Source organism: Solanum verrucosum, unplaced genomic scaffold, assembly GCF_900185275.1.
Source record: "Solanum verrucosum unplaced genomic scaffold, falcon-dt-bn FXZP01000175.1, whole genome shotgun sequence".
NCBI lineage: Eukaryota > Viridiplantae > Streptophyta > Magnoliopsida > Solanales > Solanaceae > Solanum > Solanum verrucosum.
In genome coordinates, this window is record NW_026020399.1 from 1,824,627 (window position 1) to 1,839,930 (window position 15,304).

General features: G+C 28.9%; 1 protein-coding gene across 1 annotated transcript; it reads left to right on the forward strand.

The window, feature by feature from the left end:
• The first annotated feature begins 4,424 nt into the window (after positions 1-4,424).
• On the forward strand, positions 4,425-14,797 carry LOC125839751 (transcriptional regulator STERILE APETALA-like). Its single transcript, XM_049518747.1, has 3 exons — positions 4,425-4,613; positions 12,400-12,949; positions 14,214-14,797. Exons 1-3 carry the CDS (start codon positions 4,425-4,427, stop codon positions 14,795-14,797), a joined length of 1,323 nt encoding a protein of 440 aa, XP_049374704.1.
• Positions 14,798-15,304: the final 507 nt, after the last annotated feature.

The following is a 15,304-nucleotide window of genomic DNA, read 5'->3' on the forward strand; positions in this document are numbered from 1 at the left end:
AGTTTGAGGGCCAATAAAAGCAATTATTCATTTTTTTTATTAGGTATCCAATAATCATATTGAAGTCTGATGAATTCGACTTTGCATCGTGTGGAGCCCATTCGTGTAAGCACTCTCTATCAACGATTTTTTCATATCATGATAGAGAGAACTTCCCTCGAATGGGCCAAATATTGGATACGAAACATGAGAACAAAAAAATGGATAATTGCATTTAAAGTTACTGACGCTCGAACTTCACAAATTTTATCTTCATGTAATTAATCAAAATCTAATTTATTTATTTTACTTTTATCAAGTCAAAAGTAAAATTGCAATCATTAAACTGTAACTAAATGTTGACTTTGTACTTAATTTGATTTATGACAAGGTAGCTTATAAAAAAAAGTATCTACGAAAGTAATTAAAAAGTGAGAAATATATATATACACTAGATTTGGTCTGCTCGTGCTAGCACGGGCCCAACGTATGTAGTGGATTTTCGGTCACGAAAATTGTAAGTATTTGAAAAATAATGTTTTAAAAGTGAAAAATAATAATTAAAAATTAGAGTTGTATCCGGCCATACTTATAAGTTGAGATGTCAAAAAGGGTCGGCCTATCCCATCTGACCCAAGCCTTGCTGGCCAAAGAATTTGATGGGCTAGGGCGGGCTGACCCTTCATTTGTGAGGGACTGAAAATGCTCAACCCCACCCAACCCTAGAAAGGCCGAGGGCTGGGGCGGGCTAGCCCTTCTTTTTTTTGTTTTTTCATTTTTTTTCTTTCAAACTTAAAATTCTAGAACATCAAGAAAATGAGAAGATTTTCAAATCAAATATGGCAAACAATGGTGTTTTTTCACTAACACTAGCAAAAAATCTAGTGTGATTAACATGTATCTATGATACTAGATACGCGAAATACATGTATCTATGTGATGCATCCCAAATATGCGAGCGAGATAAGAGAGTGACAAGCGAGACGAGAGGGAGGCGAGGGTCCAAGATTTGTCTATGTTTCCTAGATACATATGAATCCACTTGGATAGTGTATGTAGAACAAATTAACCTAATTTTGAGTCCATGTATCCCGTGATACATGTATCTAGTGTGATGCATCCCAAATATACGAGCGAGATAAGAGAGTGGCGAGCAAGACGAGAGGGAGGCCAGGGTGCGAGATTTGTCTATGTTTCCTAGATACATGTGAATTCACTTAGATAGTGTATGTACAACAAATTAACCTAATTTTGAGTCCATGTATCCCGAGATACATGTATCTAGATGTAGCAAAATCTGGTAAGATTTGTAATATTACAACATGTAATGCATTTAAGTAATTAGCTCATATACTAGGAGATCGTTATAAGTTACCCTTAAATAAATAGTTTGGCCCATGGGGCAACCCCGACCCAGTCTCAATCAGGCCTCAAGGGTCAAGGGCCTATATGGGTTGGGCTTATAAGCCCTAGTATTAAATGGGCTTGAAAAATCATATCTCAACCCTACCCCAATAAAGGGTTGGGTTGTGCCGGCCCCATGGGCTAAACCCATTTTGATGGCTCTACTTATAAGTTGTTTTGTTGATTTTTTGTGAGAATTTGGAGTGAAGAGACACGAAACCAACTTTTTTTATATTTTTCAAATTCATGAAAATCGAGTTCAAATTTCAACTTCAAGTTGAATTTAATTATTAATATTTTGAATTTTAATTCAATAGGAAGGAAATATTCAACTTCAAGATAGTGTGCAATAAGACAATTTGAACTTTAAGATGATCAGCCTTCTTAACTCAAAATTGAGTAAATTGGACTAAATTCAGCATAAGAAATGATGAACTTATTTTGTATTTTAGTTCACTCCAAATTGTGAATCTAACTACCTATAATAGCTAGCTAAATTATATGATTAAATTTCCACCAAACATGCTAATTTTGTCTGTTTCAAACTTTTTACATCTTTCCTTATTTTAAATCATGTAAGGAGATAATCAATTTTAATTTCTTAGGTCATTTGCTCATCACAGTAGAAAGGGAGCATGCTTCACATTAATCACTTGTTTTTTTGAATATTCATGTGGTGTCTTAAACCTAATAATCCGATTAACTTCAATTTACACTTTGTGTAAAACTTATTTAAAGAGGAAGTGTTCTCAATCAATAATATTTTCAATTTTAAAACTCCTATTTCAAACTTCTGATCAAGGATGGAGAGATCAAAGATGTAATGATCCATCTCACTATGTTCCTTACGGATCATTTGGTTATTTGTTAGAGTTATGCAATATGAATAATTATTTACATATTACCTTTTACAACTTCGTTATAGTGATAATGTTTGTTTGTAAATTTCATGTTTGCAATATGCATGATATTAATGATTATCATAAAGTATTACACAATATCTGAGTATGAATATAATGTTATAGAAAGGCAATTGTCTTAAAAAAAAGTATTGTTATAATGGATGTCACTGACATTATATGTTGGTAGAATGTTGTTATTGAAAAATAAAAAAAATATAACATGAAAAATTGATTTTGGAGAAAATCAAGTTATCGGAGAGAAATATTATTATAACGAGTGACATGTTATAATGAGTTTTGATTGTATAACTTATCTAATGGGTATTTGAATTTTATACAAAGCAACTAAAAAGCTACTCCTTGCATTTCTATTTGTTTGTCATACTTTATTTTTTATTCTATTTTTTTAAAAGAATGATTTTTTTTGTCAACACTTTAATTCTAATTTTCTACGTGACACATTTAAGATTACAAAATTAAAAGATATTTTAGTACATTCAACATATTTTTAATTTATGTCTACAAAATTTAAAAGTCTTCTTTGTTTTCTTAAACATCATTCCAAGTCAAAAACCAACCAAACAAATTGAGACAAAGAAAGTAGTAAACATGATATAAGCTATACTAGTTTTCCTTCACAAGAGACAATTCAGTCTATGTATATTTGATATACATCGTATTCAACATTATATATAGGATGTATAACTAATTAAACATAACAAATCATGAATTAATAATATTTCTATATATATCTAAATAAAACTTTAACTATAAATTAATCTAATTTTATATTATACTTTTATATCGTAGGTTCAATCGGGCCTTTTTTTGTGAGTATACACGGTTGGTAAGCAATAAAATAGAGGAAAAAGAACCGAAAGAAAATGGTTTTTTTCCAATGGTACAACATGTAAAGAAAAAAGAGTTGTCCCACTTGCAATTCCAAACTTTTTCTTTCCAATGGTACAACATGTAAAGAAAAAAGAGTTGTCCCACTTGCAATTCCAAACATGTCAAATAACAAGTACACAACACTTGAAGAGCAAATAAAGAAAGTACAGAATCGATTTGAAGCAAAACTAATTAAAGGTATTCCATTTTTCAAAAAGGAAAAAAAATGAAGACCAAGTTATGTCGATTGGTAGCCAGTAAGAGTTCTATAGGTATTAATAATATATGAATTAGTTATAAGAGAATTTATGTACTCTTTCTGTCCCATTTTATGTGAGGTAGTTTGACTCGATACGGAGTTTAAGAAAGAAATGAAGACTTTTAAAACTTGTGGTTCAAAATGAATGATAGAAATTTGTGTGACTGTAAATTATTTTATTAAAGGTAAAATAAATATTTTATAGTCAAATTGTTACTTAATACAGAAATGTGTCATTCTTTTCGGAACTGACTAAAAAGAAAAGTAAGTCACATAAATTGAGACAAATGGAGTATTAATTAGTTATACATGTTTTGACATAAAATAATGTTTCATCCGTTTAAAAAAAAATGAACTAGTTTGATTTGACATAAAGTTTAAGAAAATAAAATAAAAAATTCAATCTTATCGTCATAAATTAAAGTTATGTCAAATGTTACGGTCCTAAACATGTCACGTCGAATACTGGTATTAAAATATTGTAAGGGGTCATTCTTTTTTAAACAGACTAAAAAGGAAAATAAAACATTTTTTCTTAAAACAAAGGAGTAATATATAGATTATATCGTAACTTATACTACATGTATTGATTATGTGGGTTTTTAAATTTGTCAACCAAACATCATACTAATTTATACATGAATAATTTATTTTTTATTTACCTACCAAATATCGTATATAAATAACTTATTTTTTATCGAACTGCGAATCAAGTCATTGGATAAATAAAGGACATGTCAAAAACCACCTGAAAAGGTTCATGTAGAGTGGAATAAATCAATACAACATTGTTCTCTTCTCATCTTCTTGTGAATGTGGTCCGAACCATGTCCTCCCTTCAAATTCTTCTTTGCGACTTTTTATAATCTCAATTGATTACTATAGGGTTCAGGAGTAGAACCTCGTGTACCAGTTTGACTTTTATTTCCAAATTATAATAAGAGGCCTAGTATCAAAATATAATTTTGATCATACTACTCGATCTCATCATGTCATCTTCAGAAGAAGTTGGAGGAGGAGGAGGAGGAGGAGGACGGAGACGTCGACGTAGAGGTGGAGGAAATAATGGTGTTTGGCCAGAGCCATTCTTGGAGGCATTGGCTACACAAATGGCTATTAATGCTTCTAGTTCCATTAATCGTCTTGCTGCTGCTCAAGCACTCTCAAATCTTTTTCAGGTACACATACCTTGAATCGCGCTAGTAATATCTAATCCTCGTTTTCCCTGTCTGGTGTGGTCTTCCATTGTCCATATGATATTTTTAGAATTTAATATATTATCGATATAATAATAATAATTATAGCTACTCCATAAAATTGTATAATAAGTTGTATATAACATGACATGAATTACTAGTATTTATATTACACAGATGAATTCAGAATTTAAAATTTATTAAATTTATCTAAATCGATATCGAATATTGTAACTCGGCCCTTGAGTTGTGAATTAAGCTAAGGTACATTATTATGAAATTAATAATGGGGTTTTGAGTAATTGGTCAGGCGTAATCAAGTATGTTTGTATTAGAGATAATATAATGATTTTGTAAGATAATGAGTATTATATAGTTTGGTCAAATGGAACCCGTGATCAATAAATAAATATATATATAAATAGGTGTAGGTATAGATTATAGATTATAATATAGTATATAAAAAATATTAGAGATAAAATTGCATTAAATAATATTTCTGAAAAAGTATGATCAGTGCATATAAATGAAATGTTGAAAGTAACCTGTTATGACTGGCATTAGGATGACGAATTTTAGCAGCAGAAAAAAAGTCTTTTGAGGAACTCTATTAGCTAGCTGTACTTGTACATCAGAAACTGCTCTGTCTAATTAGCCCACCAACATATATCTCTTTTCTTTCTCTTTTTTTTTATCCGCATATTGTATTTATATTGGAATTTGACTAAATTTAAATTTACATTGGAAAGTTTCATATCGAAGGGTAAAACACTATTTAACAAAGGTGACTTTGTACCAAGTGGACTCGAACCCAAAATGAGTATTTATCACTCCACCACAATTCTTGTTGGTCAGAAACTTATATCTCTTATTGCTTCATCGACTCCCTAAAATATCATTCCCTTCATCTCAATTTACGTGATACCATTTGACTTGACATAAAATTTAAAAAAAAAGAAAATGACTTTTAAAATTTATGATTTAAAACGTTATTTAATCATTTATCTGACTATAAATCATATCATTATGAATAAGAACATAATTTTTAAGTTTAATTATATATTTGCAAGGGACCCTATTTTCAATAATAAAAAGATGACAGTATTTTTAAGACAGATATATCACATAAATTAGAATATAAAAAATACTATTATATTTATATTGAATTTTTAAAAAATAATACATAACATAAATTCACATCTAATAAAATTATTTGATAATAATCGGTCGCTAAAAAGAATGTGCCACAAACTTTGTTGTCTAAGGCGACCAACGTATATTCCTATTTTTTAAATAGTGATGATATACTCTTCTTACTCAATTTATGTGTTTTTATTCGGATTTCAAATTTTACATATTTAAAAACTAGTACATTAAAAGTGATAAGTCACGATAATCAACAATTCAAAATATTTAAAAAATATAAAAAAAATGAATATCAATAAATAAATTGAAATGAAAAAAATATTACGTTCGCAAATCGATATTTTAAAAGAATCTTGACCTAAGGTTTATTGTCTATTCTTTGGACAGTCGTTTTCTAGGATTTTGTTGCATCTATGCCAAAAAAGTTCTTTTGGTTAAAATTTGAATTCCTTTCCTTTTCATTGCACGATCCTTTTTAAGCTCTAGATATTAGAAATCCCCACAACTTTTTTGACTGAACTTTCTAAAGATATATATATATATATATATATATATATATATATATATATATATATCACTCCATTATTGAATGCACTTTTTTTTATTTGCCCATATATAACACTAGCTTGTACTCCTATATATTACTCTAAAAAGATGTCGAAGGAGACCGTTGAGTCCTCCTTTTTATTGACATCATTACTAATAAGTACAAATTTAACTTTGTATACTTAGTTAAAGGCGTGGATTAAAAATATTTATATGTAATTAACTAAATATGTGACTTGTCTTTTTCGGTAATATAGATACATGTGATAAGATGAGATATTTTACGATAAATTTATATTATTAATCAAATTAGTAATCTTAGATATCCCATCTTATCTAATATAAAACTTGAGATTATTTTATCTCACCTTTCAAATAGAATAATCTTGAAATAATTTAATCTCCATATGAAACCGGCTGATGATATATATGGCTTTTCATGAGTATTATCCATTGGGTTATATCATATGTTTTCTGGGTATTATTCTCTATTTGGTAGGTAGCTTAAGGGGAAAAATAAATAATAGAGGTTACTTTTTTTCAGAATTTACCTACCAAATCTAAGCATTATATAGGGAAACATACGTAAATATAACATAATGAAGAAAATATTTATCATTTATAGTAATAATTTTTTTTCCACTTGTTAGAGAACAATTTATAAATCACATATAATACAAATTTTATTGATGGATAATATATTTTTTTTACACATTTTAATATAATGTGTCAATTTCTTACCAAACAAGCATAATACATTTAAAAACAATTATAAATATTACATACATAATTCACTTTTAATACATATTGCAGATTTAATATAGTATTGCTATAAATGATAATAAATATAAAATATTGCTAAAATCAGTAATTATTTATTAAAATGTATTATATACTCTTGATTCATTTTGTAATTATGTTTTTTTTTGTGAATAATAGGGCATTAATTGTTTATTGGTTGGTTTCCAATGAAAACTGTTACTATCAGATCTGTTTACATATCTAGTAAGGTATAGTATGAATTGAAATGAAGAGCTTGTTACAGATTCTTTATTTGTATACTTGTCAGTACAGCTAATTAACAATATATAATAATAATAATTCTCTGTGATAAACTTGTATAGCACAAGTAAATTAAAGGTCCCTTTTATTTAATAGGAAAGAGTTGCTTGGATAATAAAGATCCTGAATTTTTAGAAAATGAAGTCCCTTTTTATTGTATTTTGAAGGGTTAAATCATTTGATATTCAGAATTCGTAAATTTGATTTGATTGATTCAAACTCATACAATAGACTTAATTAAGGATTAAGGGATTGATATCCATTATTTTAAAAAAAAAACTCAAAATAACATGTCTTCATTTTATTTATCGTTTGTCATGTCAATGTCAAGTGTAATATACATATTTTGAAAGTTTGAATTATAGTTAAACAAGTGTTAAACTGATTCACTTGAGCCCTAATACATGTCTACAAGTGTTTAATAGGTACACGACTTAATTGAAATATACATGTAAAGAATCATGTTAACTTTATGTGTATCTATATTTATTCCGACTATATATTAAGTGAAATTAATTTATTAAAAAAGGCAAGCATGTCTTGCGCATTCCTTGTGTCATGTGTAAAATAAGTCTTTCCAGTTGTCAATTTCTGCCCCCTCTTCCTCCAACCTTATCCATATATGATACTCTCTCTGTCTTAATTAGTCAGTCCCAAAAAGAATGACACATTTCTATATTAAGTAATAATTTAACTATAAAATGTCTATTTTAACCTTAATGAAATTATTTACAGCTATACAAATTTCTATCATTCATTTTGGACCACAAGTTTTAAAAGTCTTTTCTACTTTCTTAAATTCCGTGTCGAATCAAAGTACTTCACATAAAATGAAACGGAGGAAGTAATAATTATAACAATAATACTAGAATAAATACTTGTATATCTTATAATATCCTTTTCGCTATTAAAAAATACTACACTATTTTTATTGAAATTTCTTAGAAATAATAATAATAATAATATTTTCATACGAAATATTAGAAAGCTTTTCAATATTTCAATAAGTATGTATGTTTCAAATAGAATATATATTTTATAACACAAATTTCTTATTAATAATAATAAATATATCCTCTTTCTTTAACAAGAAACATGATCTTCTTTCTCCTTGTCAAAATAGTACAATTACTTTTCTCTGACAATTTCATATTATAGGCCTGATTAATTTCAATTTGTAAAAGATAAATTGATAATTAAACATATATATTAACTTTCTTTATCAAAAGCTTATCTGTAGTTATAGTTCTATTCTTAGAATTCTTAATTTTTAATCAAGAGTAAAGAGACTTTAACTAAATTCAAGTAAGGATAAATCTATCATTGAAGTTCCATGATCGATAGAACTCAATAATTTTTGTTTAAGTTTCTTACTTGTTTTTAAAATATATTAAGTAAATATTACTAAAAATTAATAAATTTAAAATTTTGAATTGCCAGTGATGGGAGTTGAGTGTATTCAAAAAGCTGAAGGAGTGTGGAGAGACAGTAACCTTTTCTTGGAAATGAAAGAGAAAAAAAGGAGATGTGTCTATTCATCTTATCATGAATATATATATATATATATTTTTTATTTTATTTTTTTTATTTTTTTTGTAGTATTAGTATTTCAAAAATTATTTAGACATAAAATTGTCAGAAGTTTGAAATTCAGAAAACTTCAAAAACTGTGTTTTTTTGTTGAAAAATACAAAAACTTTTGTATTGATGGTTAATGAGATTACTGAATTCCTTGTATGATTCAGACATTTTTCCTTCCTTAGAGCTAGTTAGAGTGAGTTAGTCGCAAATTCTAATTTTACATCGCAAAAATCTAATTTTACATGGTAATAAAGCATGATTCATCTCACTCAATATTGAGCTCTCGAACTTAAAATTATCCACGCACTAAGTGCCCGTTTGGACAGACTTAAAAAGGTAGCTTTTAAGTCGAAAATAAAAAGTCAAACTGAAATGACTTTTAAGTCGAAAAATAAAAAGTAATGGATACCTAATTTTGGTTTTTGATTTATTTTAAGCCATTTTTTACCTTATCAATCACTTTCTAACTTATTTTAAATTATTTTTTATATTTATCAAACACTTTTAAAAGTAAAAAACTGATTTAAAAGTAGATTTGACCAACTTTTAAGTCAATCCAAACACCATCTAAATGCTACACATTAGGCGTGAGGCAGGATGTTGAAAGAATGATGAAAATTCTTACATTGATGGTTAGTGAGATGATAAAACTTGAACAATCTTTTTTCCTTTGAGCTAACTTTTGAGGTATGAGTTAAACTCACAACTTAATGAAATTATTTATAGTAAAACAAATATTTATAACTTATTTTAAATCAAAAATCTTAAAAATCTTTTTTCTTTATGAAGCTTTGTATTAAATCAAACTAATTAACTCATATAAATTGAAATAGAGAAAGTATTTAATTTCACAATATTTATCACTGACATGAGATGTGATGAAGTTGTTATCTTCTTGGTTTCTTTCACCTTGATATTGATAGTAGCTAGGTATGATGAGTACCTAATTACTAGTAATAAATAGCCTACTATTTTCCTACTCTTTTTTTATCTTCTGACTATCACTGCATGCCTTTCCTTTTATTCTAATCATGCAATAAGTTTACAACTATTTTTCTTCTTACAAGATACCTTTTCTTCAAATAGCACTCATTTTTTATAATTCCTTTTCTTCCAATTAAAAGGAATGACAGTTCAATATTACTACAAAATAACTAACTGTAAATTAGACTTCTTATAAGTTTTAATTACTCGCTCCATTTTAAAAATATGATCTTTTTTTTTTTTTTTACAAAATATTTTAATTTCAATTTTTCACGTTGCATGTTTAAAATAACAAGATTAAAGAATATTTTAATACACTTGACATAATTTTAATTTAGAATGAGAAGATTGAAAAAATCTATTTACTTTTTAAAACTTCGTGTCAAGTCGAACTAGGTCATTCTTTTTAAAATAAACGAAATAATATTGTTTTGATTACACACATGTTATGGGCATATCACGTGAAGGAATATATCGTTTCCCATGTGTTGGGGCGTGCCTGCCATGAGGGGCTGTTTTGTACTTTCCCTAACCTTCTTCTAAGCTAATATGTTTCGTTTTAATTTACATTATATGTAGTTAAATTTTATCTAGAGTTTAATAAAGATAAACTTTTAAAATTGTGATTTAGAATAAGTTATACATATTTGTGTGAGTATAGTACATAAATATGCCTTTTAACTTAGCTTTATTTTATATTTATGTTTTTCAATTTTAGATGTGCACAAGTACACTTAAATTTATACGAAGTTAAACAAATAGACACACACGTCCTACGTAGAATCTTACATGATAATTTATGCCTTTCGTGTATTGTGCTACATAAGATTCATGTGTCTACTTGTTCAACATTTTCAAATTTTAAATGTTTACTTGTGTACACTAAAAGTTTGAGGGCATAAATGTAAAACGAGACCAAATTAAAAGGCACATTTATGTATTATGTCATTTATGTGACTATATATTAAATGTTTTCACTAAAGTATATTCAACAATTTGAATTTAAATTATTACTATTAGATATATAAATAAATCATTCTTTTTAAAACTGACTAAAAAATGTATCATATAATTTGAGCCAAAAGTGTACGATATTTAATTTGAGTAGTGAATTTATTGACATTTTAAACTTATAAACTACAAATATATGAAATTCTCCTCTAGTTTCACTTCTTCAAACAGTGATATTAGCCATCTAAAATTCTGACTATGCCATTACTTCCACAAATATTAACCTTATCTTAACTTAATACATAATTTATCTCAACATGAATTAGCATCATGTCTTTTTCTAGCTGTGACCCTGCATGCATGCATGCCTCTCTGCTTGAAAACGCTTGGATTTTGAAAACAATTTTGGTTGAATTCTTTTTAATAATTTGAGATGGACATGCCATTAGCTACACTTTTTAGACTTCTCACTGTGTTGGTGTAGGTGCAATATATAGCTGATATTGATCTATAGTAGCTTTGTTATAGGTGACAAGTGCCAATTAATTACTCCCTCTGTCCCAATTTATGTGACACATTTCGCTTTTCGAGAGTCAAACGATTTAAGTTTGACAGAGAATTTGCTCATGGAATCTTCAAATTTTTTAAAATAAAATTTATAAATTTGTAAACTACATAAAAGGTACTATAAATCACAATAATTGATAATTCAAAATATCTAAAAGATATATTAAAAATTTACAGTCAAAGATAGACTTGTTTGAATCTTGAAATCCAAAATGTGTCACATAAATTGGGACAGAGGGAGTAGTATGTAATCTCTCCTTCCATATTTACTTGTTCACTATATTAAATACAGATATTTAATTTTATTTATCCAACTTAGAAAATAAAAAGACAATTTATTATTTTATGCCTATTCTACGTTCATTAGAAAGTACTATTTACTTGAATGATATAATAAAACTAATATTTTGTTTATTGCTTAGGTATATATGTTTCACTATGTATTAGTTTATGTATGAAATGAAACAAAATATGGTAAAGAGAAGCCATGAAATACTTTGCATTATGTTTTAATTTATGTATCGTATTCGTACGTACTTTTTAAAATTGTAACAAAAATATTCCTCTGTCCCAATTTATATGATACATTTTGTTTTTCAAAATTCAAACATTTTAAGTTTGACATGGGAGTTTGCGCATGAAATCTTCAACTTTTTGAATTAAATTTTATATATTTGTAAACTACGTAAAAAGTATTGTAAGTTACAATAATTAACAATTCAAAAATATTTAAAAGATATATAAAAAATTATCGCCAAAGATAGAATTGTTTGAATCTTGAAATTCGAAATAGAGGGAGTAGTTTATACAAGTTTAAACATCATAAACTTCAAAAGTTGTCTGACTTTTTTTAGTAACGTATCATAAAATATTGTTACATTACGTATTATTTCATAACGTATTCTAATTTTGGTACAACAATATTTTCCAGGTTTGTTCAACATGGAGAGCAGTGTCCCGGTCCGATCTTCTATGGCAAAACTTGAGCAACCGTATATGGAACCGCCGCCATCTTCTCCGTCCAACATGGCACGACGAATACGTATATTGGCACCGTACTTCCAATAATTTCCGTCACTGTAGATACGTATACCGTACTCTCCATTTTGTACCAGCAAACAACAACGACGATAACAACGATGGTCTCTCTTGTCGGCGTATCGCGTTATCCGATCGCCATTTAGCTGCCGGATTCTCCGATGGATCGGTTCAATTGTTTCATCTACCATCTAGGGCTCATTTGTCTACGTATCATCCGCAACAACGTGACCGGCTTGGCCGGTATTCTAGGGCTATTTCGGGAATTATTTTGTCGGATGAGAAACTTGTGTTTGCGTCATTGGATGGTGATATACATGTGGTGGTGATCGGCGGGGTGGATGCTGATCCGCCCCGCCGTGCACATTTAGGAGATGTGGTGAATGACGGCGCTTTGGTGGATTTCACCGGTCGTGACCGGTGGTGGGTCGGCCTTTATGCAGGTGATTTTATTCATAACTTGCCTTACTATTTTATTTTTTTATCGTAATTTAATTTGACATAAAATTTAATAAATTGGACTAATAATGAAATATACGTCAGTTGCTAACAGTTGATTTTTGTATGTATTCAAATTAGAAAGGTTAATTGATTATATATTAAAAAATATTTAAAATGGAGTCGTTAGAGATAAACAAGTCAAATATATTGACCAACTAACTAATTATGAAAGAATGTCGGTTATTATGATGCTAAAAGTGTAACATAATAATTTGCTTTTGAGATTGGACGGGAAGATTTCTTAAAGGAGGCTTAATTTTTCCTTGACCAATGTTTTCTTTTTAGGAAAAAACAAAACAACAAAAGTATTTTAGTTTTTACTAATCCCTCCACGCTATCTAGTTTGACTTCACATGGAGTTTAAGGAAGAAAAAACACTTTTAATATTTGTATTCTAAAATAGGCGATATATGTTTGTATGACTATAATTTCATTAGGGATAAAATGAGTATTGTAAAGTTGAATTGTTACTAAATATAGAAATATATTATTTATTTGAGATTGACTAAAAGAAAAGTAGATCATATAAATTGGGACGAAGTATAATATATTGTGGGCCTTGAATAAAAATGATAAATTATCTATAATTTTTAAAGAACAAGTGAAAATAGATGTACAGTAAATAACTAAAAATGGGTGGAGGAGTAGTTTTTAGAGTAAAATAACTTCTATTTATAGGAGATTTGTGTTTGTACTCTTAGAAAATAAGCTTTCTCAACCCGGCTTTTATAGTATTGGGGTCTAGGGATGAGTAAAAAAATTAAATTAAAGAAAATTAATATCTATGTAGGTGTCACGTAGGAGTTACGTAGAATAATATATGGGGTTATATGGAACTTAATTAATAGTTTGAAAGGTAAATATGAACTCAACGTTGGATGATAGGAGCAAATATAACGAAGATAAATATAACAATTTTCTAAGAGTAGAAAGTAAAATATGACCATTTTCCCATCCATCAAAGCAGAACTTTGAAGTTTATTAACTTTTTGAATGTAATTTAGTCAGCGTCTAACGTTAAATTAATTGGGCTGAATTACTATAAAGAATAATTACCAATATTAATTTCTCATCATTACTCTACCATGATGATAATTGCTAAAATCAATTAGGATTTTCATAAATTACGATAATTTGTAGCGTGATCCAATTTTTATTATGTTTACTAAATTAAAATGTCTCCTTTTCTTTGGACAAATATTTCAGGTGTACCGGGTCGGGCATTTCACGTATGGAATAGTGAAACGGAGCAACTAATCTTCGCCGAAGGCGATTTAACCGATCCTGAGGCAGTAACCGGTTGGCACCTCCTAACCGAGTTAACCGACCTCGTGGGCCGGGTCCATGTCACAGCCCGTGACACTGCTGTGGCATGTACCGGCCCACGACTTGTTGTTATAGACTTACATAACCAAGGGTTGATCCTCCAAGAAAGATCCTTCCAACAAGAGCTCATTGTAGGATCTTTCGAAGCCACGAGCGAGTTGCTCGTGGCGGTGGACGGACGGGGTGTTGCCACCGTCCGTCGGACTGAGGATTTGGATGAATCGTGTAGGTTTAACGTGCGAGGCGCGTCGCGACGGGGGGTGGTTGGAAGCATGAATAGTAGTGGATATGGTGTAATGTGTGTGGGAGAGGTTATTAGGGTTTGGGAAGTAGAAAATGGAGTGTATCTTTATAGTTTAAGGGAAAGAATAGGGGAAGTAAATGCCATGCATGCAAATGAAAGGCATATAGTTGCTTGTTCTAGTGATGGTACAATTCATTTGTGGGATTTTGGGGCTCAATAATTAATTAATATGGGGATTAATTAATATTAATTAGGACATTGGAGTTTCCTAATTGGTATAGTAGAAAACAATTAAACAAGGCTAATTAGGGTTTAATTAAGGACTTGTCTTTTTATGTAGGAATTAAACAATGATATGTAGGACTTGTTTCCTCTTTGTTTTTTGGCCATTTATGTCATGTTCATGTTTTAGCTTATCAAAATTATTATAGATTAATTGTATCATTGTATTCGAAAGAAAAATATCACGTTCTTCATGAGAAACTTTTATTGCACTCACACAAATGCATGTTATGATATGTTATTAAAACTATAATTATTTTTTTTACCCTTCCTAGGAGCTCCCACCCCTTTTGTTCCCTTGGTGATTCGACCTCGCAACCTTCAGATTGGAAATAAGGGGTGCTTACCATTCGTGCAACTCTCTCTGGTCTTAAAACTATAAGTTTCAAAAGTTATATAGACGAATAAATATTTTGACATATTTAAGATCATAGGTTTCTAAATA